This window comes from Nuphar pumila, chromosome 2, assembly GCF_984573655.1.
Source record: "Nuphar pumila chromosome 2, dmNupPumi1.hap1.1, whole genome shotgun sequence".
Classification (NCBI taxonomy): domain Eukaryota; kingdom Viridiplantae; phylum Streptophyta; class Magnoliopsida; order Nymphaeales; family Nymphaeaceae; genus Nuphar; species Nuphar pumila.
Genome location: NC_143250.1, coordinates 70,723,942 through 70,747,819, shown reverse-complemented (window position 1 = coordinate 70,747,819; position 23,878 = coordinate 70,723,942). Strand labels below are relative to the sequence as shown.

At 35.3% G+C, this 23,878-nt stretch overlaps 1 protein-coding gene across 1 annotated transcript in view; it reads right to left on the bottom strand.

Annotated features, from left to right (window-relative positions):
• The window catches only part of LOC149845728 (polygalacturonase At1g48100-like), a 29,515-nt gene extending 10,510 nt beyond the window's left edge, over window positions 1–19,005 (bottom strand). Inside the window, exon 1 of the mRNA XM_089989159.1 lies at window positions 18,749–19,005. Coding sequence (XP_089845285.1) covers window positions 18,749–19,005 — 257 coding nt within the window. The remainder of the gene's footprint in view (window positions 1–18,748) is intronic.
• Between the last annotated feature and the right edge of the window lie 4,873 nt (window positions 19,006–23,878).

Below are 23,878 nucleotides of genomic sequence, written 5' to 3'. Positions count from 1 at the left end.
AAAAGTTTGGCTTAAATGGAAGTGTTGTTCATCGTGAAAGGTTTTCATTATCTTTATGCTTTAATAACCTAATGTCCCAATAAACTTTCACGCCAACTACGATTTATAACCCAAATACCTCATCCCTTAAGAGAGTTTTATTGGGAGGAACTAGAGGAGTTCGAGTGCATGAACATGGCCAATTGGTGTATTGCAGAAGATTTCAATTGTTTGTTTCATACTTATGAATATAATAGGGAACGACATTATACAAACAATTTGAGGCGATTTGTAGACTTCCTATAAGACTGAGACCTGGTAGACATGTATATTTTAGGTGAACTATTAACATGGTCCAACAAAAGGACCAACTCATGCTAGCAAAAGTTAGACAAATTCATTATCAAGAGAGGGCATTGGGAGAGGATATATGATGACAGGAATATTATAGGGTCTATTACAATATCGAATCATGTGCCCATTACCCTTGAATGAGGGGGTTCACTAGAAAAATAGGCAAAAATTCAGGTTAGAGGTATGGTGGTTTCGTGAACAGGTCCTTGTAGAAAAAATGAGACAGTGGTGGATTCAACTACAAGAATCTTTATGGGAATCTCTTAGGATGGTCAAGTGGTTGGATTATGTGAGAAAATAGTTAATTCAATGGTCAAAGGGGGAGGGACAATCGGGTTTTAGTAGATTAAGGCATGGAAGAAAATTTTTAAATTGCTATAAGAAAACATAGCCATTAGTAGGGACAACGCTTGGGGATATGGAGAAATATGATGGAAGCAAATGTCAAAAGTTCATTGGATGAAACATAATGACAAGAATATAAAATTCTTTCGCACGTATGCATCCTCTTATCGTAGAAAATTTTTATCATACTTTATCTATTGGGTGTGTGTGTTTGAAAAAGAGGATATTACACGAGCATCCACAAACTTCTTTTGGATTTTTTTTATATCAGATTTGGTCAAAGGATCCTTTAAAATAAGCACCATATGCATGAGTTCTTTCGATGATTGGGCTAGGGCTTCTTTGACTAGACTATTCTTGGTGGATGAGGTGAAGCAATCAATATAGAAGCTCTCCAACAATAAGGCCCCAAGGGTGAATGGCTTTCAGATTGAATTCTTTAAAGCTACATGTTCGGTATGCTAGGACAAATTTATGGTTATTTTTTAATGAGTTTCACACAAATACACATTTGCCTGAAAGGTATGGGGAATCTTGGTTGGTGTTAGTATCTAAAGAGCATGTCTTCTTATTGGGAACCCCACTAAAAATAATTACTCATGTTTGGCAATGCACCTTAAATAGGTGGTACACCAAGTGGTGTGTCCCTTGTAGTGTGCATTCGTACAAAAGATAAGAATTCATGAAGGGTGTCTTCTTGCACATGAAGCAGTCCATACAATGCATAACTCAAAGAAGATATATTTTTTGCATAAGCTAAACCTTTATAAGTCTTTGGACTCTTTAAGTTGAGATTTTCTATTAAAAGTCTTGTTAGGGGTGGGGTGGAGGAGAAGTAGATGAGATGAATTAGAGGGATATTGGATTCTTTCTCTATCTTTGTTTGCATTAATGACCAACAAGGGTCATTTTCAAACCAAAGAATGGGCTTAGACGGGGTGATCCAATGTATTCCCTCATTTTTATATTGGCAATGAAAATACTTAGTTATCTCTTGAAGCAAGCCAACATGAGGGAAATGTACAAGGGGGTGAACCTACCAAGTATGACTCATTTTTCTCATATTCTCTTTGCAAATGTTGTCCTAATTTTTGGTGAAGCTTGTAAGGATAATATGAAATACTTAAAGCTCATTCTCAAGATATTTTTTTAAATCTCTAGCTTGTAAGTGAATCATGCCAAAAGTAGTTTTGTATTGTTTAATGATGACAATGGGAACTTAGAGCCTACAACTAGAAGGTTTTTTCAATGCAAAAAGGATATGCCCATGAAATACTTAAAGATCTTGAAAGTGCTATAGGATCGAGGCAACGAGCACTAGAGGGGGGGTGAATAGTGCTTTTAAATATCGTCTTTGGAATTATAACGGATTTTGAAATTCACAAAGCAAACATACAAAGAACACAAGAATTTATCCTGGTTCGGTCTTCTAGACCTACATCCAGTCCCCAAGCAAAACCCGCTTGAGATTTCCACTATCAACCTTATGTAAACACAAGAACATACAGACCAAATCCGGTCCCACTTTCAGTAACAATCCTACTGAAAGCAAACAACTCCTTTAAACTAAGGAGTCCTTTCCTTTTACAGAAAAATATAAGTAATCAACTTACAACCAACCTACGAGCTTTTCTCATGAATGCAATTGGCTTTTGAGGTTGTTGAAATACTCAACTCACGAATTCACAGTCTCTCAAAGGAATTTGAGTGGAAAACTGAAGTGAAAAAATCAAGTGAGTGAGAAAACAAATATGAGTGAAAAGCAAAGAATAATTCAATGTAATTCGATTGGATTTGATATTTTTGAATGTGGAATGCACTCATATTTATAGTTGAAAGATTTCATACATTGAGGGTATAAAAGGGTGTCAAAACAGTCCATTTTGAACGATCAAAACGTTTGAAAAATGAAAAGACACGCCTTTTAGAAGTTTCAGAAAAACGACAAAATTAGTCTACTGGAACAGTATTTAGTCGACTGGAATCAAATATTAGCAGACTGACAGTTATCGTCGGTCGACTAATCTGTTTATCATAGCCGTTTGAAAGTCTGAAGTTTTGAAACTTAGTCGACTAAAGAAAAGGTTAGTCGACTGATAATATCATCAATAGACTGAAAAATCTTTCAGTTGACTGCTGCTAAATTTTCCAGAAAATACATGTTTTGTCCGGTCGACTGATAAAACCTTCAGTCGACTGCTGCTAAATTTTCTAGAAAAACAGACATTCTGTTCGGTCGACTGATAAAACCTTCAGTCGACTAATTTAGAAATTTGACCTTTTTGCTTTGGAAAATTAGCGCAAAAGTGTTGGTCGACTGGTGAGTCTATTGGTCGACTAACAAACATGAAAAAATAAGTAAATAGTTTTTTAAAATGATTTTCATGAAGGATTCTTTTAGAAAAGTTTTTTTAAAGACTTTTTAGGTGAAATGCAATCGAAATATGCACTCTAAGTAAGGCTCTTACAAGAATCTAAGACTTTTAATGAATTTTACATTTGCACACTAGTCTTCATAGATTTTTCATCGAATTCTTCAATTATTGTCATCTTTCTTCATTGCCTTAACTGAAATGCAGTTGATTCACTTGCTCATCATCAAAACGTTGTACTTGAAGTATCGTGTATGGCTTCATTGTCGTAACAGATCTCGTTGCACAAAGGGGTCACAAGAGTCAATCTTTGGGCATCAGTAGAGATTAGAATTCAAAGCAAGGTAGATTCATGAAGGCCAAAGTGCTTTCAAAAGTAAGACAATACACTTTGGTCAAATATTCCCTCATCATGGTTACACAACATTTTATGGGGCTCTTCTCTATTCCGAAGTCAATCTTAAAGAAAATAAACAGGATTTTAAGCAACTTTTTTTGTGGTGGTGAAGAGGATAAGGAGGTTATTGCACCTATTAGTTGGGAGGTTGTTACCAGGACTCTCTCATAAGGGGGCTTGAGGATTAAGGACCTATAACATTTCAATAATGCACTATTGGTCAAGTGATGGTAGTTGATAGTCAACAAAGAGGGTAGGGAGTACTCAGATAAAAGTATGCGCTTGAAGAATGGCCATAGAGTTAGGTTGAGAACACAAAGTGGAAGAATGGTTTCAACTTTTCGAAGTGGATCTTGAAGGTGTTTGACATTTTTGTATCGAGTGTTAAGGTGGCGGTAGGTAAAAGGAAAAATATGTCATTTTGAAGAGATGTATGAGTAGTTGAAGAATCGTTATGACTTAGATATCTAGACCTTTTTAGTATCAATGGAGAAACAGGAGGGAGGGTCAAGGATAACAGATCGAATAAGAGCTAATGAGAGATCAAGGTAGCTTATCAACATAGTTTTGTTACCACACAACAACTGGAAGACTTATTGGGATCAATGGCAAGGGTGAGGCTTAGGAACAATAAAGACATAATAAGGTGGGAACATGAGGATGGAGACTACAATGTGACCTCCTGTTATAGAGTGAAGGGCACCCTTTCTGTCCCTTGGTTGCCTGATCGCTACCTTTGAGGAGCCGACCTACCTCTAAGAGTGAGGTTGTTTGGATGGCTCATGCTCCATGACAAGAAAATAACAGATGACAACCTTCAAAGGATGGGGATTTTGCTGGCTAGTCGGTGTCAATTTTGTAAGTGTGGTGCAGAATCCATAAAGCACCTCTTTGTTAGGTGCATATGGTTTAAAGAGCTGCAGGAATTTTTTTAGGAACCATGTTCCGACTGCAAGCTTATGCAGCCCGTGAGATGTAATCCTTTTTCATCGACAACAAAGAGGGCTGAGTAAAGGTGTAACACCACAATTTTTAAGTTTCAAAAATCATGATTTTTTTTTTTATAATTTTAAATACTTTTATAAAATTGCAACAGAATAATCAAATGGGACTAAACTTGGGGCATTACTTTTTGTTTACATTCACACATGCATTTGAACTTCAGAATTAGACATTCATATATGAAAGAAATGTTCATACATATCCACCATTAATAATAAAAATCCAATAAACAAATCAAATCAAATATCAGAGTTTTTGAGCAACTAAAATGCTCTTATTTCAAAACTTTGGAGGTTTAGGAAAGGTATGACTCGGTCTCCGTCACAACCTTCCGCCATCGCACGTGAGTTCACTCACTTCCTGAAAAACATTAAAAATTCATAGGGTCAGACAAAACTTGTCTCAGTAGGGTAAAAATATACTAAACATGTAATCTACAATCAATAACCAGGAATTGCTTCAAATTTGCATGCATTTTAACCAATCAATTACAACAAAGTTTAACAAGTATTGCAAATATCTCAAGTAAGCAAGCAATTGCAAAAGTTAACATTTATCCATCATTCATTCAAACTTAAACAAGTAAAAATGCATGAACATTTAAAAATATATGTACTTACCAATGCAAAAGTCATTCATATGTTTAAATAGTCCCAAAGACCCAAAAACTTATCTGAATTCGATGTTTAAACAGTCGATTCGATAGCCCTCAAAATGTATATTATCGTGGTGGTTTTAGATTTAATCATACGTGCACAAATTGGTAAGAAAATTTAGTCAAAATTTAGTCAATGTTGAAGAACGTTAATTTTTGACCTATAATTAGGAAAGAACTTCAATCGATGATAAAATGCTCAAATCAATAACAATTTGGGCATGTAAATAGTCAATTTTGATGCCCTCAAAATGGGAAACATCTTGGTTGACTTCAATTTAATAGATAGCCCACTTATTAGCCAAATTTTTTGTTGAAACAATAATAACATTTTTTCAGAGCATCCAACCCTATAGGTCTAATCCAATGATATATGATTCAAAATATCCGCAGTTATATCCAATCTAATCTATCCCTAAATTGATCTAAATACTATGAATTATATCCAACTTAATTAAGTTTGATCCAAATATCATTAGTTAAATCCACTACCTAATTTAAGGTCTAAATCCATTTAAAATTTCTCATTTATGACTAAATTCTAATTTTATGCCTAATTAAATTAAAATTCAATTCTTTATAAATTCAAATATGAAATTAGATGAAATGACATTAAATAACTCTGGATTAAGCTTAAATGTAAATAGATTTCATCTATAAAATTTTGAATTTTCATGTATTTAAATTATTTATTTTAAATAATCCTTAAGATGCTAGTTCAATTTTTTCAGAAATAATTTCTAAAAAATTAAAACTTAATAGGGTCAATGCGACCCTTGGGTGTGTAGGGGTGTTTCTTACACTTAAAAAATTTTGTTCAAGTCCTACATACTCTATACTCAATGCAAATTATCATTATCTAGGCTATTTAATTTATTTTCTAAAAATGATGTTTTCTTAGAAATGAACTTTGAAAGTGATCTCTACTAGGGTTGGCAGGACCCAATGTCATTTTTAGTGTTTTATTTTATTTTTTATTTTTTGTAGATTAGATTTCAAACTCATGAAACTAAATTCAAATTTATTAAATTTACATTATATACATATCGAGTTATCCTAAATTCATTTAAAATCATATTCAATTTTATTCTGGTGAAATTTACCAGTTATTTTATTAAATTTTGATCTTTTTCATAAATTCAATTCTGAATGCAAATTTCATAAAAATCAACTCGAATCAACTTTAAGTTTTCATACGATATTTCTTATAATTTTTCTTAGGCTAATTTATATTTTTATACTTCTTTCTTATAAAAATTATTATTTATTTATTAGAAATACCCTAAAGAATCACATGTATGACTTCTGAACAAAATTTAAAATCGTAGATTCAATTTCTATAAAAATACAATTTATTATATTTTTCAAACTTGAATTAACATCCAATTAAGTCTTAATTTAGATTTGAATCAAACTCAAATCTAATTATAATATTTGAGACATATTTATTAAATCTGAATTCAAATCCAAACCCTGTTAAAAAATAAAACCCTAATTCAGAATAAATTCTCCACTAAAAATTTATTTGAAATCCTAATAAATATTTGAATTATAAATTAGTTTTCATCTTAATCTCAAATAATATTTTAGCCTTAATTCAATGTTATTTCTCATAAAATATTAAATTTTTTTTTTGCGTTTTACATCCTTCTTTCCTTAATGAAATTTTGTCCTCAAAATTTAACTAAGGTTATATACCGCCACAGTTCTGAATGCCTTGGGTTATCATTTATTTATTTAATAACTATAAAAAATTTATGGATATTATATTATACCCCCCAAAAAAGAGAATTTCATCCTCAAAATTTGATATCAAATTATCGAATGTGATAAATTCATAATAGAAGTCATTATACATATTAGATTCATTAAATCAATTATGTCACAAAATTTAAAACACATATATTTTGTAATATGAAACATCTAAAGCTCATAAACATACATGAGTATTTCTATGTTTTTATAACCTTATTTATCTACTGATATTTCTAGTAGGCATCTATGATCTAAAATTACAACAATTAATAAAATGTAAGTAATTAAGAACATGATTTTCATAAAAAATATAAAAAGTGGAGCATACTGACATCGATGTCGGTTAGTTGGACAAGCTTTGAGTTACACTTTTCCTCTGCTTTGATACCAAGTTTGTAACACCCCAATTTTTATGTCTCAAAAATCATAGATTTTTTTTATACTTTTAAATACTTTTATAAAATTACAACAGAATAATCAAATGAGACTAAAACTTGGCATGTTACTTTTCATTTACATTCATATTCATACATGTATTTGAACTTAAGAATTAGACATTCATGTATGAAATAAATGTTCATACATTTCCACCATTAATAATAAAAATCTAATAAATAAATCAAATCATGTATTAGAGTTTTTAAGCAACTAAAATGCTCTTACTCCAGAACTTTGAAGGTTTAAGAAAGGTATGACTCGGTTCTCGTCGCAACATCTCGCTATCGAACGCGAGTTCACTCACTTTCTGAAAAACATTAAAAATTTATAGGGTCAAACAAAACTTATCTTAGTAGGGTAGAGCTATACTAAACATGTAATCTAAAATTCATAAGCAGGAATTGCTTCAGATTTTCATGCATTTGACAAATCAATTACGACAAAGTTCAACAAGTATTATAAATATCTCAAGTAAGTAAGCAATTATAAAAGTTAACATTTATCCATCATTCATTTAAACTTGAACAAGTATAAATGCATGAACAGTTAAAAATACATGTACTTACCAATGCATGACTGATTCTTATCTTTAATTATCTTTTCTTTCTTATATGATGCATGTCATGCCTTTCTAATGCATAATAATTTAAGTTACAGTTTTCAGAACCCTGTGGATACAACCACAGGCAGAAGTCATGGGTCAGGGACATGAAGCAGGAGGTATTTTGAATCAAAATGTTGCTTTATCCTGGCCGGGCACCATTCGCCAGTGCTGGGTGAAGGACGTAAAGAGCGAGAGAAGTTTCTACACTACCATATCGATGCATCAAACTTTGCTCATGAGATTATACATTCTCTACGTTGTAGTCTAATGTGGAGGGTTTTTCTATCTTTGTGGTTGGGGAAGAACAAACTTTCATGCTCAAAGAATATTCCCACGAAGCCAGATTAATACCACTCACCTTCTCTCAGTGAGTATCAATCATTTAGTATTACATGTTTAGCTTTTGATTACTTGTTTTATATGCAACACTCATTTAATAGTCTCAGTCAATGAATTCAACCACTTTAGGGTGTAAGGATGTATTTTCGACACTTTCAGTTCAAGATCATAGCATATGCTTCATTCTTTTCAAAATTGTGCATGAGTATATAAATAAGAAATTGAAATTTCTTTAAACAATAGATGCATCCATTCATTTACATCATTCAAATCATGTACATAGCAGTCACATGTAAGAAATTGCATTCAATAACATACTCATATTTCTGTCTTTGCAAACATGTGTGCATACACAAAAACAATATGATAAACTTTCATAATTTTGCATGCATAGTACCAAATCCAATTAAGCATCCACACATGTCATGTTGTGCAAACTCGGATCTCTATTAACCCATTTTTTAAAAAGACATCAAAAATTACAAAAACCAAATTGCACTCGCTCAAGTTTACTTTAAATTACCCTATGTCTCAGTAAAACAATCCAAGAAACAGAACTCAAAAAATCATTATAATAAAATCAAAAAAATTATAGGACTAAACCTTATTAAGAAAAAATATAAGACATATTCTGTCATCTGCAGAAATTTATCCCAGTTTGAGAATTTTTTATAGGCCTACAAAGAAATCTTTTCATAAAAGTATCATCGTATACATGTTAGCTTTCACCCATATTTTTTCCAATTTATTTTGATCAGTCTTGGTTGGGTCTACCATAAAAAAATATGGGTTGGAACAGTCCTGCAGACAGGGCAAAAAACATGTGCTGTGTTGCAATAGATGTTTCAACATCAATACTGATCCAAACGAAGCAAAGAAAGATCATAAATTCAAGCCCTAGATGTGTAAAACACTTTAATACTTTTATTTTAATTTATTGGCTTCATTTTTATGAAGATATCGATTTGTTTCTAAAATAGGTCAAGATAAAAAATGAGGACAGAAAAACCAAGATTCAAACTCGTGCAAGATCCATTAAGCAAGAACAAGATTCAAGGTAAAAATTCATATAATCATGATTTTTTATACTCTAAACATTATTACATCATCACATAATGCATATTTTATCAGATTTATGCTAATCTTGCTAAATAATGTATATCATCCAAGAATCACAAAACTTTTAAGAAATATTTCAAATTACATCTATGCAAGAATCACACAAAACCCTAAACAATCATGAAAATATATATTCTTTATACAATAACACATTGTTTAATCATTCTCAATATGAAATAATCTATCCTACATGCTCAGATCAACTTTCTTTATAAAAAACATCAAAACCCTAAAAACATTTTTACCAAAACCTTCTTTAAAATGATTTTTTGCATACAAGAATATGGATTCATATATATAATGAATTTTTAGAAGTTATAAAACCTATATTTCATCAATAAAACCTAATAGTAACCTATTAAACATGCTGGAATAAATAAAATCTAACAAATAACAAGAAAAAACCTTTCCCCAAATTTGCAAAAAATCTAACTCTATCCAATTGTTACAGAAGTTGTAGAATTTTTTTCAATTGGTGGTCAGAGCTTAATTTTTCATAGTTTGTAGAATTTTTTTTAGCCGTTCATAAAAAATTATTTGTATGAGAGAGTTACGAATGTTTTGGTGTAGACCTATACTTTTTTGTATCGACTATCACAGATATGTGCTCAGTCCATGAACATAGCTCAAAATTATTACATTAGATGCAAATTTTTGTTAGCTTTCCAACACAATAAATCGCTCATTAAAAATCCTCTGAACGAGGGAGATACAAGAGATTTACAGGTTCAGTGCCAAGACAAAATTATATAATTATTGTTTTTTTTTTTAAAACCCAGTAATATAAAACATGTATTTCCTATGAAAATGATCATAAAAATCATTCCAATTTTTACAGTACAATCTACTAATCCAAATCAAAATATACAGAAAAATAACTGAGTAACATGCATATTTTACAGTTTTTACATTTTTATTTTCTAAGAAATCGATTTTGAGAGAAAATGATTTTTATAGGGGTTTTCTTTCGAAAACCCCTTTTCTATCACATGCATAGACAACCCTAAGCCAAACCCACATGTGAGAGGCATGATTTAGGGTTTGTACTTATGAAAAATCAAAGAAATTCATACCCACAAATTTCATTTTATGTGTAGAGTATAGAACCCCTTACCTTAATCAGGTTCTCAAACATAGACCGACCTTCGTCTCTTGTCTAAAAAAGTTTCAAGAAAGAAGAGAAAGAGGAAGGAGAAAGAGAATTCTAATGAGAATAGGAGAGAAAGAGAGAACTAACATTGTTAATCCTTCTTATAAAAGCCTCTATTTATAGATGGACTTAGACAAGAGTCTCATCTCCAATATAAGAAGTTAATATATATTAATATATTTTATTAATAAAATAACTAAATAAATTATAAGTCTTAAATCATTAAATTTTAAAATTAACTAAGCTAGAGAATAAAAGTAGGGACTTCTTACCCTGGTTAGGCTCTAGTAACATGGTAACCTTTCGGGAGACTTATAAACCCAAAGACTTATCAAAATTTGATGTTTAAATAGTCGATTCGATAGCCCTTAAAATGTAGATTGTCGTGGTGATCTTAGATTTAATCATACGCACACGGATCAGTAAAAAAATTTAGTCGACATTGAAGAACGTTAATTTTTGACCTACAATTAGGCATGAACTTCAATCGATGATAAAATGCTCAAATCAACACCAATTTGGGTGTACAAATAGTTTATTTTGATGCCCTCAAAATGAAAAACATCAAAGTCAACTCACATTTAATAGATAAGCCACTTATCAGTCAAAATTTTTGTCAAAACAATAATAAAATTTTTTAAGAGCGCCTGACCCTATGGGTCCAATCCAATGATATATGATTCAAAATATCTTGATTTATATTCAATTTAATATATCCTTAAATTGATCTAAATACTATGGATTATATCAAACTTAATTAGGTTTGATCTAAATATCATTGGTTAAATCCACTACCTAATTTAAGGTCCAAATCCATATAATTTTTTTTATTTATGATTAAATTCTAATTTTATGCCTAATTAAATTAAAATTCAATTCTTTATAAATTCAAATACGAAATTAGATGAAATAACAATAAATAACTTTGAATTAGGATTAAATGTAAATAGATTTCATCTATAAAATTTTGATTTTTCATCTATTTAAATTATTTATTTTAAATATTCCTTAAGAGGTTAATTAAAAATTTTCAAAAATTATTTCTGAAAAATTGAAAATCAATAAGGTCGATGAGACCCTTGGGTGTGTAAGGTGTTTCTTACACTTAGAAAATTTTGTCTAAGTCCTACATACTCTATACTCAATGCAAATTATCTAGATTGTTTAATTTATTTTCTAAAAATGATGTTTTCTTATAAACGAACCTCAAAAGTTATCTCTACTAGGGTCGACAGGACCCAGTGTCCTTTTGAGTGTTTTATTTTATTTTTTATAGATTAGATTTTAAACTCATGAAACTAATTTCAAATTTATTGAATTTACATTACATACATATCAAGTTATCTAAAATTTGTCTGAAATCATATTCAACTTTATTTCAGTTAAATTTACTAGTTATGATCTTTTTCATAAATTTGATTCTGAATGAGAATTTCATAAAAATAAACTCGAATCAATTTTAAGTTTTAATATGATATTTCTTATAATTCCTCTTAGGCTAATTTATATTTTTACACTTCTTTCTCAAAAAAATTATTATTTATTTATTAGAAATACTCTAAAGAATCACATGTATTACTTTTGAACTAAATTTAAAATCATAGATTCAATTTCAAAAAAAATATAATTTATTGTATTTTTAAACTTGAATTAACATTCGATTAAGTCTTAATTTAGATTTGAATTAAACTTAAATTTAATTATAATATTTGAGACATATTTATTAAATCCAAATTCAAATCCAAACCCGATTAAAAAATTGAAACCCTGATTCAGAATAAATTCTCCACTAAAATTTTATTCTAAATCCTAATAAATGTTTAAATTATAAATAAATTCTCATCTTAATTTCAAATAATATTTTTAGCCTTAATTCAATGTTATTTCTCATAAAATATCAAAAATTTGTGGGTTTTACAAAAGGGGACTACGAGTGAAAGTCCTGAGTTTTGATCTCATGGAGACCTATATGGTTACACAGGAATGAAATTGCTTTTTATGACGTAGCTTCAAGCAAGACACTATTACAAGTCAGAATCACTCGATGGTGGCGAGGATGGAAGATGCTGAAGTGGAGAATCAACAGAGGCAGGGTTATGATTTCGGATGTGTTTGTTTAGCTTGCTCATGTTTTGACAGTTTTAATGACTTTCAATGACAACTCGTCATTTGGATTTAGCTGTCTCAAACAATACATTATAAACACTGAAAGTATAAATCGAAAAGTATATATAAAAATGAGAGTATTTTTCTTCTAAAAAAAAAGAATTGGCCAAAACAGCTCTCTCTCTCTCTCTCAAGGCGTTTGATCTAACCCCCCTTCTCCTTATCTTCCACTCAGAAGAGGCTCACATGTTCAACCACACAGCAGCCGAGTGGCTTCTCATATTTTTCCATTTCAGATTTTTTTTCATGCCACACAAACAAACAAAAGTTTTTTATTTGAGAAAGTTTTCATATCAAAACTTTTCATTGGCAAAATTTTCTTCTCTTACGAGATGTTTTCTTGCTTCCCGAATGTACCCTTAGGTTTATGATAATAGGAAATGTACCAAATGGGTCAGTTAGTCATGTATTATTAATGATCATTTTATGCAACTTCCTTAATTAGGAGGTGTTGAATATTATGTCACTCATTCCAATGTCCTGTTATTCCAGTTGGGATTATACCCTTGACTTGCCTCTGCCACAAAGAGCTTTATTATTAATCCTAGGTAGGTTCCTCATCATAAAACGAAAAGCCAAAAAGAAAAACACTATCCATCAACATGCTTGATATCCATCTTTGGAGGATCGCTTAACGAGAAGCTTTTGAAATCCCTCACCCTTCATCATGTTGTCAGCTAAGTCAACCGATCGATATGGGCTGGGCATCATATACACGGAACTGTTTTAGCATAATTGCTGTCACAAGGACTACGGTACTGGGACTCGATATGATTTGAAGTCACAGGAAATATATAGCAACATTTATACTCCATGGATGCATAACTTCTCTAAGAAGGGCAAGTACTTCATCGCAGACTAGGGTCCCATTGTTGCAAGAGGCATGATCCAGTGATCGGGGCCGAGTGCTTTACAAAATATTCGGCCACACAAAACACAGAAAATCGCTGTGTGCCATAGAGAAAATCGAGGCATGGGAAATCGCTGCATGCACAGTGATTTTTTGTGTTTTGTGTGGCCTAAGGAGGCGTTTGCATGTCACGGAAGGGGGCTTCTGTGGAAACCCTTGCCGCAGAAACAGAATCGCCCCCCCCCCCCCCCAGGGAACCGTTTCCGCAGAAAACCCACCTCGAGCTTGTATTTTGGCTAGGGATAGTAGTGGACCGGGGGAAAGCGGGGCCCGACCCTTCATCCTCGCCCCGTTTGGACCGGGGATGAAGGGTATGAAACAGGGATGGAGGCGGGGATGAAAGTTAAAATCCATCCCCATTCGGGGATGGACGTACACTTTTCCCCGCCCCGCCATGATCCCCACCTCATCCCCGCCCCGTCCCCGCTACTTTTCCCTGCAATAGCCCCGCCCTGCCCTGCCCCGCCTCATCCCCGTTTGAACCGGGGATGGAGGACATGAAACGGGGATGAAGGCGGGGTGGAGGTTAAAATCCATCCCTGTGCAGGGATGGAGGCAGGAATGGAGGTTCTAATCTTGAGGCGGGGCAGGGGTGGAGACCTTGTCCCCTGCCCCTCCCCGCTGCCATCCCTAATTTTGGCATGCACGTTGAGGGTTTTCCGCCGAAATGGTCATTTCTGCTGTTTGTGTTGTCAAGGTGAACCCTGCAGAAACGCGCACCAGTCAACGCATTTTCGCAGAAAACAACCATTTTCATGACAAACAAACCTGCCCTAAGTACTTTGTAAAGTACTCAGTCCAACCACTGGCTTTGCAATGTGCACAAGTATTTAGAAGATTACTACTGCACTAAACTTTTAAATTTGACCTAATATGAATAACTTGAACTCCCGGCATGTTTATTGTGTTCCATGTGATTTGTGAAATCTCATGATAAGCCACAAGAAACAGAAATGACAAGGGTATGTTAAAAGAGAGCACTGTCACTGTGACTAGTAGTGATGCTGAAGATCTAGAAGCTTAATGGATAAGAGAGAAGGTCATTTCTTCTCCAATGCGCCGCAAAGTGCAGAGTTTGGTGGTTGAATATAAGAATAGTGGTGGGGGCTAATCACTAATCATACATGGATATTTGTATGTATACCCGTGCACCGAAGGAAGTAGGAAAAAACAAATTCATCATCACCATCATGGCCAACCTCATCAAACATTGTCCCATCTTATCTTACTTGAGGGTGGGGCCCAAAACCATGACCAATCTTTCTGTTATTTTGAAAAAAGAACATTGTATATCATGGGTCACAGTTTAAAAGGTAGCAGGATCTCCACCGATAAGACAGACTGCATGCGTCCAAGATGGATGGGCCACTACACAGTCATGCAATATTAGTATTGGCTTATAAGCTAGTCCCTTCTAAAACTAGGTTATGGTAGGGAGCCACTCGAAGAGAATTGGAATTCTTAGTAGGAAAAACATGAAGCGAAGGATCCCCAACATCTTTTCTATACCACAAAAGTGAGGTGGGTCCAATACTAGTTAGCCTTTGTGTTCAGTGCTGTCCTTTAAAAAAAAGGAACTGTTGTTAGACCACATTCTAATGAATGTGTCCTCTTTTGCGAATAGGTCTAGCACCAAGAAATGATACAAGGGTCGCCTTGGAGTCTCTTTTGTCTCAAGACTAAGGCCATAGTGCCTTTTGTGAGAGCTCATATTTTTTATAACAAGGAGTGATGCAGGAGCGGAGCAGAAGACCAAGTGAGATGTCTTACTTTTCCTTTTATCTTTATTAATTATAACTTGAGGCTCACTCTCTGCCTTAACCCTGTAAGTGCCTTAAGTTCCTTTAGAGTTGAATCCACCCAAATGGGAAAGTAGAAAAGAGAGGAATTGTGAAAAGAGCAAATTCCTTTTCATCCAAACATATGCTTCTTAACCTAGTGTCCACCGTATCCAAGTTTAAACGGGCCTAAATCACAAATAAATTCCTTAATTTGAGATCTTGACACTGTAAGCCATCCCTAGTTATTGAGTCTATTTAGTTGTCATTGAGTCATTACAATTGCTTGATCTTGCACTTCTTTCCTCACAGTGCCAACCAAACGTGGGACCTGAAAGCTCCCACATCAAAATAATTATGACGGGTTAGTCTTTGAAATTGCATCCTATAACACATTGCAAATAGTGAGACCGTTTCCCCCATTGCTTAAAAGACATTTTTAGAAGAGCACTACTCAACTTCAGAGCTTCAAGGCAAAGTGAAGAACCAAGAGTTGTTATCGTTGCTGGTGGAGGGTGGCTATTGAAGAGTGCTTCCAAAGGGACAAGAAGCACCAATCTCTCACATCAGATCTTGCCTTTTGGTTTGATATTTTCAAAGATATCGCTTCAGCCCTACGAAAGAAGATTCTCCCATAAAGCGTCATATTTTCCTTCACGCACAAGATCTCTTGGTTGAGACACTCACCGCATGATTGAATTACAAACCTTGTGATTAGAGTTTTGGATTGGCAATTTCTTGGCTTGGGGGTGACTGGTGACATCATGGGATGGGATGATCATGGTTCAAGACCCACAGTGGATGCCAAACAAAACACAAAAAAAAGAGAAAAATCAATCACACAAAGAACAAAGATTTTACCGGGTTGCTTACGTCCACGGTAGCACTGAGATTGAGAAAATATACATACTCACAAAAGAAGAATTGTCTTTCTTTAAATACAAGGAGTTTAGGGCAACCTATTTAAGGTAAAATTACAAAACTATTTAAAATATTTTTGTAAAAATTAAAAATTATATTAAGGTAGAAATCAGACTCCACACTCCCCAATGGAGTGGACTGTAGAGAAATTAAGATAACAAAAAATATGCGGAAGCAATATAGGATCTAACAAAGGCACAATCAAATCACAACACAAGGGTTTACGTGGTTCGGTCAACACGACCTACATCCACGAGGCACGGAGAGAATAATCCACTATAATGAAAGTAGAGAGTACAATGTAGAGAGTACAACGTCCTATAGCTTGCCCAAAGCTAAAGATAATAACAACAAAGAAATCACAGAAAGAAATGAATACAAGATTACCTCTCGGGTGCACAACCCGAGTCAAAGCTCACACCACAACCAACACCTCTCTCTGAGGATCAATGCGTGGTGACAAACCTTCTTTCTTCCTTTTCTTCTTTCTACTCTTTCTCTCTTACTTCTTCTCTCTCTGCACACTGCACACAACCACTCTACCCTTCTCTCTCCAGCACACAACCTCTGCACCCCTATTTATAGATGGCATAGAGTCTTCTAGATATGAACCTTCTAGAAGTGAGCCTTCTAGACTCATTCCAGAAACCGAAAGAGTTTTAACCCTTCAACTTCCTGTATTAATGAGAGTTAGGTGGCTATTACACTTTCCTACATCATTAATAAGGGGATAGGGCTGACCCTTCAACTTCTTCTGTATTAATGAGAAGTGGGTGGCTATTCCACTTCCCCACACCATTAATGAGGGATAGGGCTGGACCCAACAATCTCCCCCTCCAGCCCAAGGGGATACTTCAATTCAACTAATCAACTGAAGTTCATGCCGGCCAGTTGCCGACATGTATTTTGTTTCTTCATCGGTAAGGCCTTTGTCAGCATATCTGCACCATTATCATTTGTGGAGATCTTTGCAAGATGAAGCAATTTTTTCTCAAACACATCTCGGATCCAATGGTACCTGATATCTATATGCTTTGACTTTGAGTGAAAACTCAGATTCTTGGCGAGATGAATGGCACTGTGACTGTCGCAGTACACCAAGTACTTGTCTTGCTCAAAACCCAACTCTATCAAGAATCTTTTCATCCACAACATCTCTTTGCAAGCTTCTGTAAGAGCAATGTACTCTGCCTCAGTAGTAGACAAAGCAATACACCTTTGCAATTTTGACTGCCATGACACAGCTCCCCCTGCAAAAGTGAGTATAAAACCATATGTGGACTTCCTCGTATCAATATCTCCAGTCATATCTGCATCTGTGTAATCTGTCAAGACAGGTGATCCACCACCAAAGCTTAAACAAACTTTGGAGCTCCCTCTGAGATATCTAAAGATCCACTTTACTGCTGCCCAATGCTCTTTTCCTGGATTTGCAAGGAATCTACTAGCAACACCTACTACATATGCGATGTCTGGTCTCGTATATACCATCGCGTACATCAAGCTTCCGACTGCTGAAGCATAAGGAACTTTCTTCATTTTCTCCTTCTCCTCGTCACTTGATGGACTCTGCTCTGAGTTCAGCTTAAAGTGACCTGCAAAAGAAGAACCAACTGGTTTTGCATTGTTCATACTGAACCTGTCCAACACCTTTTCAATGTATTTCTCATGTGATAACCATATCTTCTTGGTTTTTCTATCACGAGAGATCTGCATGCCCAATATTTCCTTTGTTGGCCCCATGTCCTTCATTGCAAAGGTCTTACTCAATTCCTTCTTAAGCCTGTCAATTATAGACATATATTTTCCAAGGATAAGCATATCATCAGCATATAACAAAATAATAATAAAATTCTCACCGAACCATTTTATGTAGACACAATGATCTGCAGCCGATCTATTGCATCTATTTTCAGTCATAAATGAATCAAGTTTCTTGTACCACTGTCTTGGAGCTTGCTTCAACCCATACAAGCTCTTTTTCAACCTGCATACAAGATTTTCTTTACCTTTGACTTTAAAGCCTTCTGGTTGCTCCATGTATATCTTCTCCTCCAAATCACCATGGAGGAAAGCAGTCTTCACATCTAGCTGCTCAATCTTTAAGTCCAGGATAGCAGCAATACCTAGAGCAACACGAATAGAAGACATTTTAACAACATGAGAGAAAATCTCTTCAAAGTCAATACCTTGCTTTTGACCAAAGCCTTTCACAACCAATCTAGCTTTGTACTTTGGTTGAGAACATTGTTCTTGAGTCTTCAACTTGAAAACCCACTTGTTCTTCAAGGCCTTTCTGCCTTCTGGTAGTTCCACCAAATCATAAGTGTGGTTTTTCTGCAATGCATCCATCTCATCGTGCATAACTATTAGCCATTGCTCTTTCTGCTCACACTCGTGTGCTTTCTGGTAACTCTCTCGTTCACTTGCATCAGTAAGCATCGCATACTAATGTGGAGAATACCTTCTGGAAGGTTGTGACTCTCTGGAAGATCTTCTCAGTTGGGGTTCTGGAAGAGGTTGTTCTCTAACTTCTTCCTGCTCAACATGGTCTGCAGGTAAATCAACATCCGCCTCCGCATCATCTTCCTGCATTGTTTTTCCTTCAACTTGTACCACTAGAGGAGTAACTGGATCTAAGTGGATAGATCCACCTGCAGAAGTCTGAATTGACACATCTTTCTTGATATCTTCAAGTGTCTGGTCTTCAAAGAATACCATGTCTTTAGATCTGAATACCTTCCGCTTCTCTGGATCTCATAGCCTGTAGTCGAATTTTGCATCACCATATCCCAGAAAAATGCATTGTCTCGTCTTATCATCAAGCTTGGACCTCTCCTCCTTGGAGATATGTGCAAATGCCCTGCATCCAAATACCCTCAGGTGCTTGTAAGACACATCATTTCCTGATCATACCCTATATGCAACATCATTTGCTAAGGCATGAGTAGGAGACAAGTTGATCACATCAACTGTTGTCCTTAAGGCCTCGCCCTAGAATTTCTTTGGCAGCTTGGACTGTGTAAGCATACACCTGATTCTTTCTGCAATTGTACGATTCATCCTTTCTACAATTGCATTGTGTTGTGGGGTACCTGGAACTGTCAACTCATGGCGAATTCCATGAATTTTACAATATTCATGAAATGGACCTGTGTACTCGCCACCACTATCTGACCTGATACATTTCAGTTGTTTTCATGTTTCTCTCTCAACCATAGCATGGAATTGCTTGAATACATCAAGAACCCGATCCTTGGTTTTCAGAGGGTATGCCCAAACCTTCCTGGAGAAGTCATCTATAAAAATAACAAAATAAAGTGCACCACTGAAAGTTTTTACATCAGTAAAACCATTAATAGTTTTTGTTCTCAGAGGACCACAAACATCAGTATAAACTCGCTCCAGAATGTGAGATTTTCTATGAAAGCCATTTCTAACAAAGGATACTCTATGTTGCTTACCAGCTAAGCAATGAACACACGGGTTTAGACGTGTACCTTTTAACTCTGGGAGTTGCTCCCTCTTAGCAAGAATCTGCAAGCCCTTCTCACTCATGTGGCCTAATCGACTGTGCCACAAATCAATAGAAAAGTCCTCAGTTGTATTCAATTGTCTCTTGCATACCTTGCTTTGTATCTTGTAAAGAGTACAACATCTCTTTCCTCTAGCCTGAACCAATGACCCGTTGTTGAGTTTCCATTGTCCTTGGCTAAAAACACTGCTTTTGCCCTCTTTATCAAGCTTTCCTACTGAAAGCAAATTCAACCTCAAGTCTGGAACATGTCTGACATCCTTGAGCACCAACATGTACCCAAGACTGGTCTGAAGATGAATATCTCCAATACCTATAATTTCTGATGTTCCACTGTTTCTCATTCGGACAACACCAAAATTACCGGTCCTGTATGTACTAAAATATTCTCTTCGTGGTGTGGCATGGTACGAGGCTCCTGTGTCTATGACCCAATCTGTATCCTGACATACACAGATACATGGATCATTAGTAGTAGACAAAATCACAAACTCACCTTCAACTGTGGTTGTGGTATCTTCTTTGGTTTCTGATGATTCTGTCTCTTTCCATTTTTTCTGATTTTTCTTTGGCTCTTTGCATTGATTCTAGAAGTGCCCTTTCTTTCCACAATTGTAGCAAGTGATGTCTTTCCTTGACCTGGACTTGCTCCTATATCTGCGGTCATTTTTCCTGTCCTTTGATCGACCCCTGCCTTTGGATGAACTCACCATCAATCCTTCACCAGAATCCTCATTCGGTGATGGTCTTCTCCTAATTTCATTGAAAATGAGCGTACTTGTGACCTCTTCCATATCCAATGTTTCTTTTCCATAAATTATGGTTGTCACAAGATGCTCATAAGATGGTGACAATGAGGTTAGTAACAACAAAGTTTTATCCTCATCTTCAAGTTTAACATCCAGACTAAACAAACCAGTAATAATCTTATTTAACACACTAAGATGGTCAAGAATGGGAGTATTTTCCTTCATACAAAGACTATAAAGTTGTTTCTTGAGGTGTAACTTGTTGGACAAATTCTTGGTCATATAAAGGCTCTCTAGCCGCAACCACAATACCGCTGTTGTCCTCTCTTCCATCATGTTACACATGACTTCATCGGATAGACACAACTCAATCACACCAGCAACCCTCAAGTCAAAATCATCCCATAAATCATCGGTCATGCTTTCTGGCTTATTCACCTTCCCGACAAGAGACTTGTGCAACCCTTGCTGTGCAAGTAGAGCTTTCACCCTTCTTTGCCATAAGGAAAAGTTTCTTTTGCCATCAAACCTCTCCACCTCAAACTTAGAGCTAACTGACTTAAAAGACATGATTTTCCACGAACCTGCTTTGATACCACTTGTAGAGAAATTAAGATAACAAAAAATATGCGGAAGCAATATAGGATCTAACAAAGGCACAATCAAATCACAACACAAGGGTTTACGTGGTTCGGTCAACACGACCTACATCCACGGGGCACGAAGAGAATAATTCACTATAATGAGAGTAGAGAGTACAATGTAGAGAGTACAACGTCCAATAGCTTGCCCAAAGCTAAAGATACTAACAACAAAGAAATCACAGGAAGAAATGAATACAAGATTACCTCTCGGCTGCACAACCAGAGTCAAAGCCCATACCACAACCAACACCTCTCTCTGAGGATCAATGCGTGGTGACGAACCTTCTTCTTTCCTTTTCTTCTTTCTACTCTCTCTCTCTCTGCACACTGCACACAACCACTCTACCCTTCTCTCTCCAGCACACAGCCTTTGCACCCCTATTTATAGATGACATAGAGTCTTCTAGATATGAACCTTCTAGAAGTGAGCCTTCTAGACTCATTTCAGAAACCGAAGGGGTTTTAACTCTTCAACTTCCTGCATTAATGGGAGTTAGGTGGCTATTCCACTTCCCCACATCATTAATGAGGGGATAGGGCTGACCCTTCAACTTCTTCTGCATTAATGAGAAGTGGGTGGCTATTCCACTTCCCCACACCATTAATGAGAGATAGGGCTGGATCCAACATGGACTGGGGTAGGCCTCAAGGATTTTATCAAACAGAGGATTGCCAATAACTAATTGAGGGATTTTAAACTTGGCATAGCCGAACCGCTAAAAACAAAAAAGTTAAAGAAATGGAATGTGGTACTGCAGCGAAAAGAAACATCTCCATTGTGTACCATTAATGGGGGCTCTAGGTGGTCGGTAGGAGCTGTCAGTGCACATCTCCATGTGGTGGGATGTTGAAGGTTCAAAACCCCAGTGGTACGATTGAATAATAACTATAGGATTGAATAATAACTGGTGGGGGTATGCTTAACCCCAACTTTCCTTTAAAAAAGAAAAGAAAAGAAAACATCTCCAGTGTGTAAAATGGGCGAACCATTGTAGAGTGAAGATATCCTTCAAAAGTACGAGGAACCATCAAAAGGTTTTCTACTAGTTTTTTTGGTAGAGTGGCAAGAAACTGTAGCTTAATTATATCCAGTTCTTGTTGGTGTATTCGCAAAATCAAAGCTGAAATGCAAATGTGTACCTGTAGATGTCATGAAGTGACATGCGGGTGTTCGGCATTCTCCTCAGCCACTAAGAATAACCTGAATGTGGGCCCAAGCCTTAGGTCGATGGTAAGCAGGACCCGGAACCCACTAGAAATAACCTGAATGTGGGCAATAGGGTTGGTTTTGGCTGATAGCACTCATCATACGTGCAACCCCAATCCTCTCCTTTTATAATAAGAGATAGGGGTGGTTACGTGAATGTGGTCCCTCCACATTCACGTAACTTATACCCACTAACTCCTATTAGCTTCCTACTAAACAACTCACTAACAGTGTCAAACCGGGTCACGTGATGGGTTGGACCCATAACCAAAATGTTGAACATTCTCCCACTTGACCCATTGACATTAAAAGTGTACTAAATCGATGTTTATATTATTATCTCGATTTAATTTTTCATGTGGGTTCACATGCTATCCTTTATCACAAGAATGAATCATATGAGTCATGGAGATGAACACCTCTTTATGAAATGTCATATTTTCATGTACTACAATACAATTCATTTTCAGTGCTTTAGCATGTTAAGATTACCTTTATGAATAAGATAGTCTCTAACACATTCTATTTGTCCTTTAATATTGTTATTATACTATTCTCTCTAACCAAATGAGATATTCTTTATGCAAAATCAATAATACACAAAGTCATAGAGAATCAATTCATTTTCATAAATATGATCGCATATAATGTATTGCTATACATCAGAAGAAATAAAAAAGACCCATCCCCTTTACATGTTGAGAATACAATCCCAGTGTTGGCTCTTTAGTAAGGAGATCCGTATTTATTTTTTTTGTATAAATTGTATCAATACAAATCAGATGATTCTCAGTCATTTCTTTAACAACAAAATATTTTAACTTCATATGTCGACACGAGGTTGAGCTCTTGTTGTTATTTGAAAAGGACACAACTACTTTATTATCACAAAAGATCTTTAGTGCTCTCTCAATAGAGTCCACAATACCAAGACTCATAATGAAGTTTCTTATCTAAATGGTCTGAGATGGAGTCTCGTATAGAGCAATAATTTCTGCTTTTATGGTATGAGCAACAATTGTAGACTGCTTTTCACTTCTCTATTGGATGACACCACCTACTAATAGGAAGATGTATCTAGTAGTAGATTTTTCACTATCGAGACATCCTCCTAAGTTCGCATCAAAGTATCCAATGACCTCTAGGTGGTCAACTTTTTTGTAGGTCAACATATAGTCATTTATTTCTTGTAAATAGTGCATGACATTCTTTGCTGCCTTCTAGTGCGCAATGTATGGATTTGACTGATATCTACCAAGCATTTTCACAACAAATGCTATATCAAGTCATGTGTAGGTCTAAACATACTGTAAACTCCTAACCGCTGAAGCATATGAGACAATTTTCATCTGAGCCTTTTCATTATCATCATGAGGACAATCCTTTAAGCTCAATTTATCCTCTTTCACTATGGGTGTCGAACCAGGAGAACAATTCTCCATCCTATATCTTTTAAGCA